We start from the raw sequence: 20531 nt of genomic DNA on the forward strand, positions 1-20531 counted from the left end.
AGATGCTTGGCAGCCCAAGTTCCCGCTCAGGACTTAATACGGTAGAGTGAAGGTCGGTTCTCCACTAGCGAGAGTGCCGAATAAAAGATCTGACCGAGGCTGCTCGAAAAGGGCCTCATGCGCGCTGCCTTTGGCTCAGTCTGCCGTCTTTGTTGCCTCGTACTGCCGAAATATTCGGGATGGAGCATCGTGCCTTGCGGTTGGCCCAACTTTTTCTCTTTGTGCTATGGGGTAAGTACCTAACGCTACGGTTCCCGGGTTATATCTATCGCATTGTCAAGGAGACACTTGAAAGGGATATTTGCCTACGCTCGTGAATAGTATGTTCAAGGTATGCTTGAACAGCATCGTTTGCTTTGCAGTAAGTCCTTTAGGAGGAAAAAAGAAAACAAAAAACCAAGACAGAGTTTGTCAAAGAACTCATTTTGCTTCTCTATAGACTGATTATATCTGAAATAGCAAATCAATAATATAACTAAAAGTTTGATATTATTCAGGAGCAGGGGAAATTTTTTTGGGAGGTGGGGGGAAGAGACAACCACTCTTCTAGCATCTTGCTTGAAGCCCCTATTGGCAGTGTTTATACAGGGCCACAAGCCCAATTCTAAAAATGCTAGATTTGTAGGTTGATAAACTCAGTGCAGTTTTGCTCATCCTAAAGAGGACCATCTACTTTTTGGATGCCTTTCATACTATGATTGATCTTGGGTTCCAGTGAAGAACAATCAGTAGATCTCATGAGTTTTCCTGAACCAAGAGGTGTAAATTACATTTGATGAAGAAGGACCCCAATCAAATTCTTTCAGGACCTGAGAGCTGCAAAATGAATTTGGCCTCATTATACATGTTTCTGTTCTCAGATTATTTTGGTTTTCTTGGCTCCTTTTAAACACAATTTGTTTATTTTATGGTTTCAGTCTACTAAGTGTGTTTCTTACTTAAAATGGCACTAAATACTGCATTCAGTGTTTAACATGTGTGGTTGCAGCTGCTCCAAAGACTGCAGAAGAGAAATTTGGGGACATATGCAGCTCTAAGACCACAGATTTCCCACCCTTGCCCAAAGGGATCTAGCAGGATCACTTCAAGTGTTGTGGAAAGAAAGGATAAACTTAGTTTTGCCCCACTGTGTGCACTCTGCAGCAATTTTCTTAGCACATCAGATTTCAATACACTTTATCACATGAAGGGTATAAGTAGCATATTATTTTTAAGTGCAACTGATTTACATACATGTTACATTGAAGCTGTATCTGTTATACACTGTTACATACTGGCTCAATGAGATGGGTATAAATACAGCTGTTACCTGACCCCAGTAGTATATCTGCATTGGAACACTCTGTGTGTGTGTGTGTGTGTGTGTGTGTGTGTGTGTGTGTGTGAGAGAGAGAGAGAGTGAGAGAGAGAGAGAGAGAGAGAGAGAGAGAGAGAGAGAGAGAGAGAGTGAGAGAGGTGATTTAACATTTCATTTCATAATAGCTGATGGAAACTAGCAAAATATTTTGTTCAACAAGAAATATTTTAAGTTTGAAAGAAGGAATTTTTAAAAAACCATTCCCTCTTTCTTTGTGAGAACAAACATCTGTTGCAAAAGCAATAATAATTTCCTGGCAAAGGAGACTTTGCTTAGTCTAGGTTTTCCCCTCTCCTTATCTTCTCCCTTCCTCATTATTAGTTAGTTCCAGTGGGAGATTTTTGTTTTCACCTAAAAACTTGGTAATGATGTAACTATTATGGAATGGGCTTCTTTGCCATATAGCAGATATTGAAAAAGCAAACCTGAAACATAATAAAATGAAAGATGAATTTAAATATATTTGCAGATACTAGGATACATCTATAATAGGTTTAGGAATGTACTAAAGAACATAACTATCCATGTTTTTTTTTAAAAAAAGTGTTATGGAAATGACAGTTAAAATATCTAAAAGCACATGAAACTGCCTACAATATGGTTAATTAAGACTAAAAGCTCACAAAACAGTATAGTTTGGATAATTGTTGGCTAGAATGTGAGCCATTTGAATGAATGAATGAATGAATGAATGAATGAATGAATGAATGAATGAATGAATGAAATTTTGAGTGGAATAAGCATCGTGATGCTTATAGCCATCGGTATATGAACCTTCCTGGAATTGGTTGCTAATAATATTTATTTTTAAATTTCATTTTATTTATTTAGAACAGATAGCTTTAGTGGAAACATTCAAAATGAAGAGCTGGTCTTCAGCCACTTGACATCTTTGTATTGTAGAAAAATTTGTAGAAGATAAAAATAGTAGGTAGGCAAAAGACAATGTTTTGCTCTGAAACACACTCAGCTACCAAAAAAGAATACTCAAAGAAGGAATAGATGCTGTGCCAGTCAGTGTGACATAGGAAGGTTTTCATATAGTAGTCAGGCAAGCAGGGAGGACCCTGGATGACATGAAGCAGTAAATATGAAATGGCACCAAGGAAACATGAATTTTGATGGGGAAGGTTGGGAGGTGATCTAGGATAAAGGAGGAGGATGAAGGTTTCAGAAAAACAATAAGATAATTCAGTGGAAGTATTAGAGAACATGGAGAAATGTGCATGGATGAGACAAAATTTTACTACTGGTTCCTGAATGTAATAATAGATAAAATGAACTGAGTGAGAGAGACTAAATTTGGGGAATGGAAAAAAGAGAGTGAAGGTCATAACTATAGATTATTTTTTTAAAATGTTTATATGCTACCTTTCCTATATATTGAGTCATTTGGAGATTAGGTGACCGTATAAAGCCAATAAATAAATATGTATTCAGGGATTTAGGCAAATTTGTCCCCCCTCCTCCAACCTTTCATTTGGGTTCCATTAAAGCTTTTGAAGGAGCTGAAGAAGGGTTGATGATTTTTCAGAAAATTATTTGACTTCTGCCTTTCTTGTGCTTTCTGATTGGATTTTACAGCCCTCTAACAAATGCTTTTTGGAGAAGTTATGTTACTTTCAAAAAGATAGATATTCCCAAACATTCTAGAAAATGTATCAATTAAGGAAATGAATTTAGAAGCACGTAGAATGTTCTGATCAGCTAATGGTGATCTAGAATTAACAATACTCCATTTGCATATTTTGCCCTGATTTTCAGTTCTTAATTCTGACTTGTTAATAGTCTATGCAGAGGATACAATAACTTCCAGAGATATTTTGAACAAATAGGGCTATAGGGTGGCTTCTACCCTTTTGTGTTGACATGCAGACAACAAGGCATATATATACCTTCCTTTGTGTCCTGATCAGTGCACAATTGAGGACATCATAGTAACATGACATAATGGAATTAATGTTGCTAGTTGGATGAGATCTCTCTAACTACACATATTTTAAATTTTATGTCATATGACATAATGTCATATTCATATGCCTTATTTTAATTGTGATGCTTCTGACATGAATAAACAAAAAAAACCCCTTTTTAAGTACAGACAGATCACGTATCATTATAAAATAGTGAGACTTAACTAAAAAAAAGTTACCTTCTCAGAAAAATTATCGGTTAAGTTGGAAGGGGTTTAGGACATTTAGGTGCTGACAATTAGCTGCCCCTACTTTGCTTCCAGCCACTCATCTCAGCTGATGCACAGCAGCTTTCCTCCTCCACTGGCCTTCCAGTCCCAGCCCTTCATCCCGAGAGGGAGTCAGGACTATGGGCAAAAGGGGGACCAGGAGGCTAATGGGACATCGCTGAGGAGATGGAGCCAAGATTGCTCCATCAGGTCACAGCGGATCCTGACTGCAATCTAAATGACGCTTCCATGCTGCCCCTTGCTTTCTTTTGCTGCTGTGGCTGCTATACCAGAGATGGGCCGGTGCCTTTCACCTATGGTGTAGTGACAGGAAATGGCAAAGGAAGGTGGTAACTGGTTGTTACCATCAACTTTTGATCCAGGAAGGCCCAGAAGACCATTCCCCTCTAGAATGGTATACAAGCGGCTAGCTGCACCATTGACTCTCCTCAGCAGGGGCGAGCCTGGCATGGAGCTTGCGAAGGGGAAGGGGAGCCACAAGTCAATTGCAGACAAAGACACTTTGACAGATCCTACGAAGCAGTAGCGAGGTAATTTTTTAAGTGCAAGTACTTCCTTCTTTTTCTTCTCCATATTGGGTTTATAACTTGATCTTGTTCTCAATGGCCTCCAAAGTCCTTCCTGACAGTTTGCTTTGAATAATAACCAAACAAAGCAGGGAGCAATCTAGTATTCAGGATGTATTCGAGAGTGGAAGGAAACCTTGCTTTAGGACTAGATCAGGGATGCCAAACCCTGGAGCACTGCTAGAGCACACACAGCAGAGACTTCCTTCCATAATGCTTCGCTGAGATTTAACTGACAGTCAAACAAAATACGAGAATATTTTCAATGCTTGGGGTATTGCATGTGCAAGTTCTCTCAAAATATGGCATATGATGGAAGCTCCAATATTTGGCCATAGAGTCCAATAATTCAAAACTTGCTCTATAAGAGATCTTTCTTAAAGATTGTGTCAGATTCAATAATAGTTATTTTTAAGGTTAAAAAATAGTTTTATTTCAGCCAACCAATTTAGGGATATATTTTAGCCAATGTCTGTTTGAGCACTAATGTCTAGGATTTTCTGTTTAAAAATTTCCTTTGAGATTGAGAGTAGATGTGGAGAGAAAACTCTGTGTTAACTGAACAGGAATTGATCCTGAAAATGGGCTGTATCATATGTATGTGTTCTATGAAGCTTATTTTGTAAAGCTAAGCTTATTTTGTAAAGTTAACAAAGCATGTATACCAAAAAGGGGAAATGAATATGAAAGTTTAAACACAAGGCTTCATCATTCTGGTATATGCTTTCCTGCAGTTTTACCCAATTTAATGGTTCTCAAATGTATTGGGCTGAATTTTTTATAAACAGCTCTCAACCTGGCATCAGGTTGGGCAACACTATTTTATAAAATCTTTCTCTATTGAAAAATGTTCTAATGCAGGGGGGTCAAACTCAAGGTGGCGCAGTGGTTAAATGGTTAAATGCAGCACTGCAGGCTACTGCTAGATCAGCAGGTCAGCGGTTCAAATCTCACCGGCTCAGGGTTGACTCAGCCTTCCATCCTTCCGAGGTGGGTAAAATGAGGACCCAGATTGTTGGGGGCAATATGCTGACTCTCTGTAAACCGCTTAGAGAGGCCTGAAAGGCCTATGAAGCGGTATATAAGTCTACTGCTATTGCTATATTGCTAATTTAATTAAGGGTCGCATCAGGGCTGTGGTTGACCTGGGGAGTGGAGGCAACTGGGTGGGGTGGCCAACTGGGGGGATGGGTATGGCCAGCTTGACGCCACCTCCAAACTGCTGGCATGTTTGTTCTTCGCACTGGGTAGACCAGGCCAAAGTAACGTGGGCCTGATGTTTCCTGTTCACATTGGGTAAACCAGGCCGAAGTGATATAGGCCCAATGTTTTCTCTTTGCATTGGATAGACTGGGCCAAAGCCACATGGACCTGATATTTTCTCTTCCCATTGGGTAGACCGGGCCAAAGCCACATTGGGTAGACTGGGCTGAAGTGCACCAGCCCCTTACATTTTCTAGGATAGCCCTGTGAGCTGGATCCATGCAGGTCAGTTCCCACCACATTGTGGGCCAGGTCTGACCACATTGCGGGCCAGATTCGGCCCATGGGCCTTGAGTTTGACACCCCTAATGTGTCTAGAAAAATGAAATTTGGACCATGTAATGGATTTGTGGGTGTGTGGGAAGATCTTGAACTTTCAACTAAGTGAGGAAAACCTGAAAGCTTTCATATTCGGATTTTCCCAGATGTGCCAACATGGCTCTCTTAATAAATTGGAACTTTGAGCAATACTTACCTTGGACTCTGATTTACTTTTGGATGCTATTTGGAACCCTGACACTATCCATAATTCCTGATGTACTAAGTTCATTAGTGAAAAAATAGTTTTCTGATGTAGTTGCTAAAATAATGGAATTTCTTCCAATCCTGTTGTTAAATCTGTAGATTGTCTCCATGGAAAGAAATGATTGATATCTTCATTGGTTGCTTTTTTACTTCCTTTTTCTGAAGCCCACTTGCAAGCTGAACACAAAATTAATACTTTCCTTGGTTTTCAATCATATGAATTGTCAAGAATAATGTTAGTGATTATTTTTGAAAACATCCATGCCCATTTTTTTTAGAAAGAAATCTGCATATTCTAGGAATTTTTTTATTTGATTCTTTGAGTAAGACTGCTATTTTTAATGCATTTCTTGTTATTTCTACTATTAAGAATATTTTATTTTTCCACACAGAAAATACCGAAGTAATATCATGATAATAGTACATAAATACAATATAAAGAAAGAGTAAATTAAATCAAAACGAGATGTCTCATGTATATCAATTAAGAAATCAGGCCAAAGCCTTACCTGTAAAACCAAACCTTTATCTAATTAAAATTATCTAAGCTTTATCTTATTCTTAAAGAGTTTCTAAACCTTTTTGTAAGTTTCTAAGAAAAAGTTATAAAGGTTGGAGGTGCCCATTTTGTGTCCTTGCAAATGTACTTCAGAAAACAGAGCTCTCTTTAGGATTCAAAAGGAGTTTGTTGACATGGAGTTGACATGGAGTTTGGAGAAGACAGTCTTTAAGTTAGATTTTATATCTCATATGGTATCTTAATCAGCAGTTTGAATTGTGTCCTAAAATAGATTGGATACCAGTGAAGTTGTAACATTAAAGTTGGACAGTGTTTGAAAGGCAGCCATTTTCAAATGCTCTTTTAGAAGTACTATGTGGAATACATAATCTAAAAATTAGTATCTAGGTTCATATACTGCACCAAATTACAGTATGATATGTCTGGTCTTAGTTTAGAATATTACATGATTCCAGCCACTTGGGTTTGTAATTCGTGGTTTAACAAATGTGAACTGACACAATTATAATTTATTAAGATGGTGTTACAGACACCAAAGTTTAATGCACTACGTAAATCCGTCCAGATGACCTATTCAAGTTAATATGCTTGAATAGGTTATGAGGTTATAAGTAGTACAGCTTCCCTAGATAATTTATGTTTGATTTGTTATTTCCATAATTTGAATGCTACATTAGCCGTGGTTTTGATTCAAATCAGACTATTTTCAAAGTTAATTATTTAATTAAAAATGGAGGATAAAGCAATATGTAAAATTGAATTTTATGTAGCTTTTCCTAAGGCTTTTATATTTGGAACATGATCAAGAAGTCACCATCTATGAATCAGATTCTTCCAAAAAAAATTTTAAACCCCTCCTTCATCTGTTTTTCACCTAATAGAAAGCATTTTTAATATATACACACATAAGCAGAAGAACAAAAGAATGATGAAGTTTCACTCTCTAAGAATAATGGTTAACCTTCTGAGATGGCATTTTCTACAAATGGAGAGATTCTATTAATATAAGTGGCTAATTACTATCAATAGTACTGATTTTCCATAAATGTCTACCTATAACACAGCTCTTGGTTTTTACAGAACTTGATTGCATTTATGTTTCTGGCATTTCCAGCTGGGTTTTGTCTGAAACTTTTAGAATCACTAGCAAATAATGTGAAGATCCTGGGTTAACCAATGAAATAGGCCATCTTTATATATACTGAGTGCTCCCATGTCTTGTCCTAATGGCACAATCTTGGAGTTTTTATAATTGTTATCCTTACTGCTAGCTATTGTTGGGAGACATCTTTGCTCAATCTAAACATTTCAGTGGGATTGTTTGGAAAAAAAGAATTATATTCTTTTTTCATATTCTATAATTTTTATCAAATTGTTTAATGTTTGCCTTTCTCTTCTACAGTTCTTCATGTGAATAGGACTCCCTGCAATGATTTTTTTTGTTAGTGCTAGCAGTTCAGAGATTCTTTATATACTCTTTTCTGCTGCCTTAATAAAAATTAAAGGACTTAGATAAAAAGTTGAGATGAAAATAAAACTTACTATGGCAGAGAAAGCCAGAATCAAAAGATGAAAGGCAGAGTGCCTGTATCAAAATAGCTGTTCAGTATTAAAATATTTTCTATGGAGTACCTAAGTAAATTATGCTGTTTTTATTTTCCTTTTCCAATACCTGTAAAAGAGATCTGAAGTGAATTTTTGGATCCTGGAGATAAAAGATAATGCAGAGTAGAAAGACTAACACTACCTTCCATAATTTTATTCTTATCTGTCCCATACCTATTTCACTGTGTCATTGAATCAGATAATAGTCAGAGAATATTTGGCCCTACAAAGTTGGAAAAATAGAAAAGCAGTGGAGATAATAATATAAGAACAATTTTTCAACAACTCCCAGCAGAGTTTCTTAAGATTAAAAGAAAATAGTATATGGAAAAACTGAATCACATTGACAGTATATGTGCTGCATGTATTCACCCCATCATGAGTACCCAATATAAATAATCCTCCCTTAATCACTGACCTGTTTAATGACCACGACAGTGGTAAAAGGATAGCTTTATGGCGATCCTCACATTTATAACTATTGCAGTCCCTTTCAGTCAAGAATTGAACACTTTGTAACCAATGGACATTCATTACAATTTCAGCATTCCATGGTTGCATGATTGCTATTTGCATGCTTCCTATGTGGTTTCTGACAAGCAGAGTCAATAGAAAAGCAGGCAGTAAAATCACAAGTTTTAATCATATGATGTCTTGTTTAATGCCATATCACTTAGTGATGGAATTGCTGGTTTTAACTGAAGATTACCTGTATATGCATCCCCAGGTTCAAGGGCTATATATAGCCCATGATTTATATTTATGCATTTAATATCAAGCCAAGTAAGTATGAGGCTTTGAATCAACTAGTGATTTTTTGTGTGTGTTAGCTAATACGTTATAATTTTATTACTGGAGGTACTAAAAGTCTTTGTCAGCTCTATTACTTACAGTAAATGAAAAGAGTTGGCACATTTAACTACAAAAATAAATCTTCACTAACTTGAATTCACGTCTCACTCTTATCTAAGGTATTTTAGCAATTTCTTTAATCTCACTCATCTATTCATTTTACTTATCAATATGTTTTCATAGCAGTTCGGTCCTATTTCTATCAGTCACTCTTAAGTGTAAAATAAATGGTTTAGTGATGTAATGCAAAGAAATTTATTTTTGATGGAAAATTAATACAGATAGTCCTCAACTTACAATAATTCATTTAGTGACCATTTGAGGTTACAACACTGAAAAAAGTGACTTTTGACCATTTTTCACACTTATGACTGTTGCAGCATCCCCATGATCACATGATTTCCATTTGGATGCTTGACAACTGATTTATAATGTGTACAGTGTCTCAGAGTCATGTGATACCCTTTTGCAACTTTCTGACAAGCACAATCAATGCAGAAGCCAGATTCACTTAACAACCATATTACTAATTTAACACCTAACAAATGTGGCAAGGAAAGTTGTAAAATGGAACGAAACTCATGTAACAAATTTATTTGATTGGTTTGTATATGAGTAGGCACTATTTATATGAAGCAATTGAAAAAAACGGTTATGTCATCTTTTTCAGTATTGTTGTAACTTTAAATGGTCATTAAGTGAACTGTTGTAAGTCAAGGACTACCTGTAATGTAATGTGGCTTTCCAGTAGCCATCACTTTCCCAACTATTTCTCTTGGGTTGGCATTGCCAATTGTTGACCTCATCTTACTCTTTAAAAAAAAATATTGCTCTTGCCTTTTGCACTATGTTTTTTCTCTTCAACAGTCTATCCCTTAAGTCTTCCTTGCAAGGTGGATTTGATTTAAAACAACTGTAAAAAGGCTTGATTTAAATCAACTCAATTTAAATCATAATTTTTAAAGAGCAACTGTCATCTCTGTCCCACATCAGCAGTTTCTTGGACCCACTGTTGACTCAGAGGCAGTCCCACTCACTTAATGGGATAGCAGATGATGCGGGAGTGACACAAGGTAAGGGATGTGGCAGGCACCAGGTGAGTGGATGTCCACTAACAGGCACTTCCATGATGGATCTGAAATGACAGGTGCTCTTTAAATTTAGGACTCATTCTTGCTGGTAGCTAGAATCTTTAATATTATTATTTGCAAACAAAATGAATGTTTCCTATTTAGCTTGCAGAGCTTGGATTCTTTGAATGAGTTGGAAATCTTGCAGAATATATAGCCTCATAACTAAACTCCAGTTCATGCTGAATAAACTGAATTATTAATGTATCTTAAATAGAAAACTATCTTTAGATAGATTTTTACTCCAAAAGCATCTGATTTAAATAAAAAAATCCATTTTTTTATTTTTTAAAGAGAATTGTTGACTTTTATCCACCCTGCTTCCTTGCATCCAATCATCAAAGTGGTATAACCAGCACACCTGATGCTTCTGAAATAGCAATTTTAATTCTAATTTCTAAATTTTGTAGCACATTTCTTATGATATATTCTGTTTAAAAAATAAATATAGTTACAGTGTACAGTTATCAGTAATTTACTTTTTCTGATTTCTATTCTAACAATTGCAGCCTTGTCATACAAGTTCTTCAATAGACAGATGATGTGGTATGCTTATTCTTTTGAGGTTATGTTCATCAATTTGTAATGATCTGCTCAATCAAAACCCTTTGTAAAATTCACAAATAATTTTTGGAATTCCCTTGTCATTTCTGCTGAAAGGCATAAAAATGATTTTGGCTGTCCCTGCCTCTTCTGAATACAGCTTGTGTATCTGGCACTTTATTATTGGCAATCTTATATATTATTTTATTTCCATGTAAATGCATTTATTCAATAGTTTGAGTATTTTTTAGTACCATTTTCTTTTATATCAGGGTATAAATTGATCTTTCATTTGGCTGTTGTTGCATTTCCCTTGTTTCCTTATAGCCTGCAACTACATGGTGGGTCAAGCAAAAGCTTCAGAAGGGCTTCCTAGATTCTCGGGTCATAAAGTTTAACAGTGGGAGAATGGTGCTTTCAGATTTTCAGATTCTGTTATGTAACATTAAAATAAAGTTAAATTAAGTTAATAGTTGTTTTTCTTGTCTGGTCTACCTGGTAAGGTTGACATCAATCTTGCCACAATATTCTTCTCCCAGATATACCAATATACGCTCCAGACTGTAAGATGCACCTAGCTTTTGGGAAGGAAAAGAAGAAGAAAAAATCTGCCTCTGCCTCCCAGCAATTTGCCTCTTTGCAGCAAACAACAAACAGCCCAATCATCTTCAGCACAGCTTGATTTAGTGCGAGCAACTGATTGGTGGTTAAATCTGCCTCCCAGAATACTGCCTATCAGCTGTTCCAGGCTGTGGGGATCGCAACCGCCCATTGCCACAGTTGCCACTCATCACCGCTGCCACCTATCACCAGAGACCAAAAATGGGGCGCGTGCAGGTGGCAATAGGAGGCAGCGGCAATGGGCAGCAATGGTGGCAATGGGAGGTGGTGATCCCGCAGGCTGGAACAGCTGATAGGCAGTATTCTGGGAAGAAGATCCAAGTACCAATCAGCTGCTCATGTTAAATCAGGCTGTACTGAAGCTGATCAAGCTGTTTGCTGTTTGCTGCAAAAGGCAAAGTGCTGGGAGGCAGAAGCCAAAGGGTAGTTGCTGGTGGATGGATGGGGCTTCAGCAACAATTGCTGTATAAGGCACACAGACATTTCCATCCACTTTTGGAGGGGGGGGGAAGTGCGTCTTATACACCAAAAATACGATAGTTATAGAGACAGTTTTATTCCTTGACTTCTAATATAAATTTGATGTTATATAATTTTTAATTCATTTTAAGTAAACAGTAATAAGGGTATACCTGATACTTTTTAATCCAGATTGTTTTAATCCACTTTGAATTATCCTTTATTTATTCATTTATTAGATTTTAATTTGCCTTTATGGCTTCATTAACATGTTTATGCAGTTTTTTTGTGTCTTTGTCTTACCGCATCTCACATTCAAAGCTCAATCCACCTTAGCTTCCAAGACCAAATATAGTCAGTTAAGTGCTGCTATTTGCTAGGAGCCCATAGACTCATAAAATGAGACAAGCTAACTCAGGATGAAAAAATTGTTGTGAGAAATAGTGATATTTGTGCCCCTCCCATTTCTAGCAAAACAATTATTTGGATTGCTTGATGACTCAGCAGTTTCTGGCATCAAAACTTATTTGAATAGTTAATTTAAGCTTTCAAAATAGTATAGCACATGTGACAAATTTTTAATTATTTTCACATTTGTGAAAATTAGAATAGAGCAGTCTGTACACTTATTCTTTGTGCTAATTAAATGAAAAACAAGCAGTTTTCGGGTGGAAGAGAGGGAGGGGGTCATGTGTGGGTATTCTCAAAGCCTGATTGGTCCAAATACTGAGAGAAAGCTTCTTAAATACTTCTTCCTTCCATTCTTGTCTAGTTTTCTCTCAGTCTTTTGGTCCAAGCACTGTTGAGTATTGGTATAGGTAGGAAAGTTTCTTATTCGACCAGATCCTTGTATTTGGCTCAATTGGAGATTTTAAATTTAAACAAATTCTGAATTGCAGTTGCGGCCCAAAGTGACAGTCTTCTGCCTCGCACCATCAGGGAGATCCCTGTGGGGCGATTATCCTCCCGCTCTGCAGGCCTGGAGCCCTTTTTCCTATCCCCAGGCCTGCAGGGGTGATGAGCTCCGAAGCACAGCTTCGGGAGCGTCTTTTTCAAAGGCGGATGGCAGGAAAGAGTTGCCTTCCAGGCATTGCTTGAGGCGTGCGCGGGAAGCCTGTGGAGCCATTGTTTTAAATTCGGATGACTGCCGCACACCGCGCCTTCTCCCTGCTGGTAAGAGTGGTGGTCACTTGTGGGTGCGAGCCGGTGAGCCGTGGAGCCCCCAGAGCTTCAGGAGTCTGCCTCTTCTCCAGGGCAATCATTCGCGGCCTCAGAGGCTGTTGCAACGGCCACATCGCCCGCGCCCAGTGTTTCGCAGCTCCGGTGGCCATTTTGGTAAGCACCATGTGCACGTGGCCTGGTTCGACCATGTGGCCATTTGGAGGCCTTTAGGTCGGAGAGTCCAGTCGGGACCAGAGCCAGTCCAGCTCCCGAGGGCCCAGGCTCCAGTGGGGCCTACAGAGGCCTGGTTTTCTCGTGCTCCTGAACACGTAAGTGGGGCAATGGAGGAGAGCTCCGAGCTTCCACAGGGCCAAGTGGACACATTTATGGTGGTGGGGGAGGAGCGGGGCAGGACCCCAGGTCCAGGGCCCCCTCGACCAAGCCTTTGGCTGCTCAGCGCCCCTTTAGGGCTCTAACAAGAGAGGAGGCTAAGAGACACAAGGCCCTAGAAAAGACCTTCGCCAGAGCCGAAATTCAGGCCAGGTCAGCCGGGCCTAGCTCAGTCAGCAGGTCCAGGTCCATAGTCAGGTCCTCCTCTGCCCATTCAACCTCACCTAGGGGTTTCAGTCTGTCCTCTCCTTCAGCCTTCCTGGCCAGATCCCGTGGGTATTCCAGGCAAAGGGGGTCTCCTTCTCCTTCGGTTTCCCCAGAACCATCAAGGGATGTTCCTGCAGACCCTTTGGAAGGGACATCTAGGGTGTATCACTCTGCACATAGGTTGGCTCCGCAGGGACCAGGTTTTTCCTATGAAGAATTTGAGGACTTGGACCGCCTCCCAGAAGGTATCAAGAGGCTTATATCTGCAGCCATTTCCTGGGCTATTGCCCAGCAGGACAGGAGCTCCAATTCTTCTAGGGCTCTGGGCGGCCATAGCTGTCAGCAGTATAGGGCATCCTCTCCGTCCATGGTCAGCGAGGGTTCCGTCCTGGAAGAGGAGAATCTCCAGGACATGGGGTTCTCGGAGGATGAGGATACGGCCCCTCCTGATCCCCCCTCTTCTTTGAGGCTTTTTTCCCTGGCCATGTTCAAGACCCTGCTCCGTTTGAGGACATTTGTTGGGCTGTTGCCTGGGCATCCCCAACTCCTTTCATACGACACTATTGCCTGGACCTGTTCGTCTTGGCAGATGCTTCCTTTAGGCATAGGGTCCTACAGAGGGTGGCGGTTTGGGCCATAATTTCTTCCCTGCCTGGGACTAAGCTTGGGTATGTCCCAGACGTGACCCCTCCCTCTCTTCCACTGGAAAAAGAACGTTGGTATTACCTGAACGTGTCTTTTCAGGGGAAGAGAGGGAGGGGTCACGACCCACCCTAGTTAGGTTGTTGGGACCAAGGGGAGTACTGGGGGGTTCCCGGGAGTTTTTTGTTGGATTTGTTTCAGAACTGTTGTTCGCCATCAAGCAAACTGGGCAAGAATAGAAGGAAGGAGTATTTAAGAAGCTTTCTCTCAGTCTTTGGATTCAGATTCCCCACGGAGATTTTGGGGGAAAGGTCTCCTTCTCCTCCCCTTTCCCTGGAGGATCAGGATTTGGACGTGGAAGATTCCTGTGCCCACGTTTATCCTAAGGATCAGGCCCTGCCCAAGTCCAGTCTAGCTCCCCAAGCTGGGGTAGCTCAGGAACCAGAAAATTCCAGCTGGGATTCTCTGGATATAGATGATCTACCAAGGGGGCTGCAAAATCTCATCAAAAGAGCAATTGCCTCTGGAATTGTGCATGGATTGCAGCAGCAGACTGCTCAGTCCTTAGCACCAGATCAAGGTGGGAATTCTAGGGCCAGGTCATCCCAGGCTCGGCCTCCATCCAATCCCATGAGCTGCCCTATCTCTCCTTCCCTCATTAGTGAAGGTTCAGTAATGGGGGATAGACCCCAGAGAGATCCTGACCTGTCTGAGGATGAAGAGGATGACAAGCCAGAAACTCCGGTATTTACTGAACTATTCCCCCCAAATTTATTCCGGTCTCTTCTACGCAAAGTGCGTGCTAGTGCACAGGTAGAAGAGGAGGGGGGGATAGAGGGAGCTAGGGAGGGGGCTAAGGAAGGCTCCTTGGATGGGCCTGCAGCAAAAAAGCCCCGGGGACCGGTCTTTTCTGAACCCAAGGTGGTGATTCCTGCCCCTCATCTCTTCCTGGAAGTTGTCAAGAAGCAATGGGAAAAGACCACTGCCTTCCCAAACCCTGGCAGTAACGACAGACGTTTTTATAACATTGAGCCAGATTTTTCCCACGCATTAGTTACCAGCCGTGGATCCACCTGTGGTGGCTCTGGCAGCGCCTGCATCCCCGGTGGCCAAGGACGTCACAGACAACCTTAAGGCAGATGACAGGAAGGTGGAGATGACCCTGAGGAAAACATTCCAGTCAGCGGCCTGGGCCATCAAGGCAGCAGCAGCGGCTTCATTTTTTAATCACACGGTGATCCTGTGGATGGAGAAGATCCATGAATGCGTTCCCCCAGAAGATGTGCGACTGCATCAGGATTTGAACAAATTAGTGGCAGTGGCGCAGTTTTCGGCTGATGACACACTAAAAATGATGAAGTTTGCTTCTAGGACTGTGGCATCATCTGTGACCTCCTGTTGCCTCCTCTGGCTCAGGGGGTGGCAGGTGGACAGCAAGTCCAAATGGCAGCTGGCATCGGCCCACTACACAGGGAGCTCCCTCTTCGGGACACCCTTGGAACTGATCCTCATGGAGGACAAAAACAAGAAAAAAGTCTTACTCACCTCAGCGAAGAAGGCGGAACAAAGGTCAAACCTGTTTTACCGCAAACCCTCATACCGGCCCCCGGAACAGGAGACTCAGCAGAGCAGGTACTCTTCTCCCAGATCAGAGAGGCCATCTGACCGCAACTTCAGTAGGGACAGATCCCACTTCCAGCCTCAGAGTAAGTGGCCCTTTCGAGGTGGAGATGGGCGCCTATACCACCAGGGCAAATAGGTCAAACCCAACTCCACCCATTGGCAGTCGCCTGGCTCTCTTCTCCAAGGCCTGGGTGAGAATTTCCTCTGATGCCTGGGTAATCAGCACTGTCTCACACGGGCTTCGGCTAGAGTTCCTCTCCATCCTCCCCAACCACTTTCGCACATTTCCTCTGGTGCAAAATCTAGACAAACACAGGCGGATGCGTTAGGCCATTAAGCATCTGATTGACATCGCCGCGATAGAACCGGTCCCCTCAGACCAGGTGGGGCGGGGTTCTACTCAAATCTGTTACTCGTGCCAAAACCTCTGGGGGGGTTGAAGAGCTATTCTCGACTTGAAGCTCTTGAACCAACATCTTGTGTACTGCAGGTTCAAGATGGCCTCACTTAAATCCATTCTAGCAGGCATAAGGGAGGGGGATTACATGGCTTCTATAGATCTTACAGAGGCTTATCTCCATATTCCCATCCTTCCATGCCACAGACAGTACCTGCGGTTCTCCTACCTGGGATCCCACTTCCAATACAGGGCCCTTTCTTTTGGGTTATCCTCTGCACCTAGGTCATTCACCAAAGTACTGGCAGTGGTGGCAGCCTACCTAAGGGGCTTTCCCATTAGGCTACATTGCTATCTGGATGATGTCCTCATTCAGGGGGCATCCCCAGGTGCGAGTGCAGACCTTTGGCAGGTCATGGACACCATTCAGGAGCTGGGGTTCTCCGTCAACTTTGAAAAGAGTTCCCTCACCCCATCAACTAGAATTCTCTATTTAGGAGCGGTCATAGACTCCCATGCAGGAAAGGTTTTTCTCTCCCCGGACTGCAGGGCCAGTTTGGTTAAGATGATTAAGCAGGTCTATAGGGACCATTATGTTCCCATAGCCTTTCTATCCAGCTTGTTGGGGAAACTCATATCCTGCATCGAGGTAGTACCATGGGCACGGTTGCATGCCAGGACTCTGCAGTGGTGACTCCTACTGTTCCAGAGAGCCAACACCAGCAGCTCACCAGCCAAGGTCTAGGCCATCCCTCAGGTATGGATTTCCCTCAAGTGGTGGCTGTCCCCAGCCTTGCTCAGGGGGTGCGAGTTCAGGGACCAGGAGCGCCTCGTTTTCACCATGGATGCCAGCCTGTTCGGCTGGGAGGCGAACCTGGCAATGCAACATCAACTGGCTGGAACTCTGGGCGATCCATCTGGCGCTTCAATATTTCTGGATTGCTGTTGAGGGTCATCACGTCCTGGTACTCACCAACAACATGGTGGCCAAGGCCCACATCAATCGGCAGGGCGGCACACGCTCCAGGGCACTACACACCGAAGTGATGTCGCTAGGCAGCTGAGCAGAGAGACATCTGCGGTCGATCTGGGCAGAGCACATCACGGGGATCGACAACCATCAGGCTGACTGGCTCAGTTAAGAGAAGGTGGACAACGGAGAGTGGAGCCTGTCCCAGGAGCTGTTCCAGAGCAGGCAGGAAGGCATGACAGAGAATGATTAATTCGGCATAAGAAACTGTTGGTTGCCCCTAACATCACTGGATGCCATTGCCAGATCTCGCTATTTTGGCAGAGTAAAGAAGAGTCACACCCTGGCCTGTGTCTCTTCACTTTTATCATTGGGCGGAAGACACAGAAGTATATAGCCAGCTGGACAAAACAGCTTAAAAACAGCTTCTACCCATGGGCTGTCAGACTCTTAAACACAATATAGCACCACAAATATATTAATATGACGAATTTCACTGATGCCAATGCAGTGTGTAATATGTACAGCATATACCAGGATATAATATCATACGCCAGAGTAATATACATTTTGCACAGAATATAACATACAAATGGAAACATGTGACTAGTTCCCCCCCCCCCCCCCGCTAACTACTTGTACAAGGATTATTCTTTATATTATTCATGTTGTCTTGTATTCTTGTATGGACTGCACCAGTAGAGGCTAAACCAATTTTGTTGTATACATGATGTACAATGACAATAAAGACTTTGAACTTTGAAAAGTTATTTATTTTTAAATACTGTATAATATTCAGTGTACTGTTTTTATTTTTACTCACTTATCACTTATATTTATTTTAGAAACTCTTTAGTACTAGGAAATAATTGTGAAAACTAGTGCTCTGAAAATCATGATAGATGGTCATGCTTGAGGTGAAAAGAATGAGTTTGAAGATCTTAGGGTATAATAAACAGAATTCAAATTTCTGGTTCATTTAGTTAATGGCAAAATCATAGATAACATTTATTTTCCCCTACAAAAAATAAATAAATGAAACCCTCTTCAACATCTGCTCCTTCAAATGTGAAAATCTTGCTAAAGTGCCAAATCCTCTTGCCTCTGCAGTCAATGTTCTGTGCTTGAAGCCAAAGAAAATGACAGTCTATTATAGCAAAACATTTAAATATCCATCTGCAGTATTTCTGGAAAAACAGTTACTGTCTGTGGTCCTTCTGTCAAACAGACAATATGTCACATTCTATCTACAATAGAAATAGTAACTGTTTTGTATTGTTCCAGATATAGTAACCTGTGAGTATTTAATGCTTTGTTTATTCTCATTCTAAATGTTTTATAGAAATTCTATATTAAACTATTCAGTTGACTGCTACCAATTGTTTTCAGTAGAAATATTTCTTTATTGTTAGTTTCAGTCAAAACAGTTAAAAACATGCATTGTATGTTTTTATTTGTATAATAATATGCCCTGTCCAAATAATTGAACTTAAAAATAATTCATAACCAAATTCTTCTGTTGTACAGTATTCACAAACAGTAGGTGGAAATATCCGCTTCTTGTATTCTCTGGTAAATGGTTTTTGGAGATATGTTATATCCAACCAGAGCTGAATCTCTAAGAGTAATAATTCCTGCTATATCTTTTGTTAGAAAAAAATATCCAGTCCTTTAAAACCGTTCAAGTTAGTAGTTATTGCCCCTTGGTCCCAAAGTTTTGAGAAAATAGGGAAAACCCCAGTAAATGTAAGACTCCCAGCAATACATATTGCTTTTACCACCACACAAGGATTAAAAATAAAATGCTAAGATTCCTAGAAGCATGTACTTTCCAGCTACTTCATTTTTTATCCTGTAATGAATCTGAGACATACAGTTGCCCTGTATGTGGATCCATTGGTTTATATCATCCAGTTTATTTTCTTTACTGTTCCATTTCATTTTTCCTCATTGTTTCTTGGATGACTTACTTCCTATTACTCATATATTTGTGTAAATTACATTGTTCATTGCAATATATTAAAAATGGCTTCTGTTGATACCAGCATCCTTGTTTTATCACATGTTATTATTCTACTCTGTGAATTCCATTTGTTTTGTTTCTTTTGCCTTATCATACCACATTAGGATTGTTCTCACAACTGTTTTCACAACAAGCTGATTTGCTTTCAAAAGTCAAATAATATCAGACTATAACGAACAAAACAAGCCTTTTAAACAGAATACAATTATTTTTATTTTTAAATAAATGAATGCATTGTTTTGCTATATTGAAATAATTACTTTTATATACATTTAAAAATAAATGGAAGTTGTTTGTTTTCTTTTTATTATTGGAACATGAGTGAACAAGTTACAATTAAGATACACAGTTTATGAAGTATGAAGTAGCAGTTTCTTCCCAGGTAATTTTTCAAAAGAACAGGAATGTATAGACGTATACATCATTATTGGCATTTTCTTCTGCCTTATGTCTAAAAAGTATTTGGTAAATCCAGCTTTTCTTCATGTACCTTTGACAACTGTTTAATTTGGTTGCTGAATTATTTTTCTAGGATTGCAGAATGCAGCAGTTGCAAAAATATAAATAAATATCAATGCATGAAGTGGCCTTGGATGACACAACATATTAAGTTACAGAAAATGAATAAAATTTAACTTTAAAGAAGGTACATTCTTACAATCCTTTGTAACTGCCTCCTCCGAATTACATGAGCCTTGAAGAAAGATGCTTCCAAACTTCAAGAGCGGGCTCCCTTCTTGTAGTCCTTTAGATTCAAATTGCAAATTGAGTTCAAATTGAATTCAAATTGAGTTGGAAAAAGAGGCTTTCAAAGCATTGCAAGAATTGAGCCTCCTCTAGAGGTGCTTCGGAAGCCTCCTTCTCCAAGCTGTGCATGATATGGAAAAGGAGACTTCCAAAGCATTGCAAGAATTGAGCTCTTTTGGAGAATGGTACAAGGTAGCTTCAGTAAGAAGGCCACTCCCCTCCCCTTTGTAGCAACCTCTCAAATACTGGAATACTGCTAGCATGTTCCGCCAGTCCTTCTTTTCGTTTGACTAGCAAACCAAAATCCTGCAACCATTTCTTCAAATGTTTTTGTCTCCAGGCCTTTAATACTCTTAGTTGCTCTTTTTTGCACTTTTTCCAAAGTCACAATATCTTTTATGTAATGTGGTGACCAAAACTAAATGCAGTATTCTAGGTGTGGCTTTACTAAGGCATTATAAAGTCATATTAATACTTCATATGATTTTGATTCTATGCCTCTGTTTAAACAATCAAAGATTGTATTAGCTTTTTTGACTGCTGCTGCATATTGCTGGCTCATAACTAAAGATCCTCCACTAGGACTCCAAGGTCCCTCTGACAGTTACTGTTTTTGAGCCAGATTTCACCTAATCCAGTGATGGCTAACCTTTTTGTGGTCCTGTGCCGAAAGCACCCCCACCCATAATGCAATGAGTGCACGAAACCCCCATGTGCACCCTGCCCC

At 40.4% G+C, this 20531-nt stretch overlaps 1 protein-coding gene across 1 annotated transcript in view; it reads left to right on the forward strand.

The window, feature by feature from the left end:
- The first annotated feature begins 38 nt into the window (after positions 1-38).
- Positions 39-20531, forward strand: part of RAMP3 (receptor activity modifying protein 3) — a 52164-nt gene continuing 31671 nt past the window's right edge. Inside the window, exon 1 of the mRNA XM_032234900.1 lies at positions 39-231. Within this exon, the coding sequence (XP_032090791.1) occupies positions 180-231 (52 nt within the window). The 5' untranslated portion in view covers positions 39-179. The remainder of the gene's footprint in view (positions 232-20531) is intronic.

Source organism: Thamnophis elegans, chromosome Z (assembly GCF_009769535.1).
Source record: "Thamnophis elegans isolate rThaEle1 chromosome Z, rThaEle1.pri, whole genome shotgun sequence".
In the NCBI taxonomy this organism is placed as follows: Eukaryota; Metazoa; Chordata; class Lepidosauria; order Squamata; family Colubridae; genus Thamnophis; species Thamnophis elegans.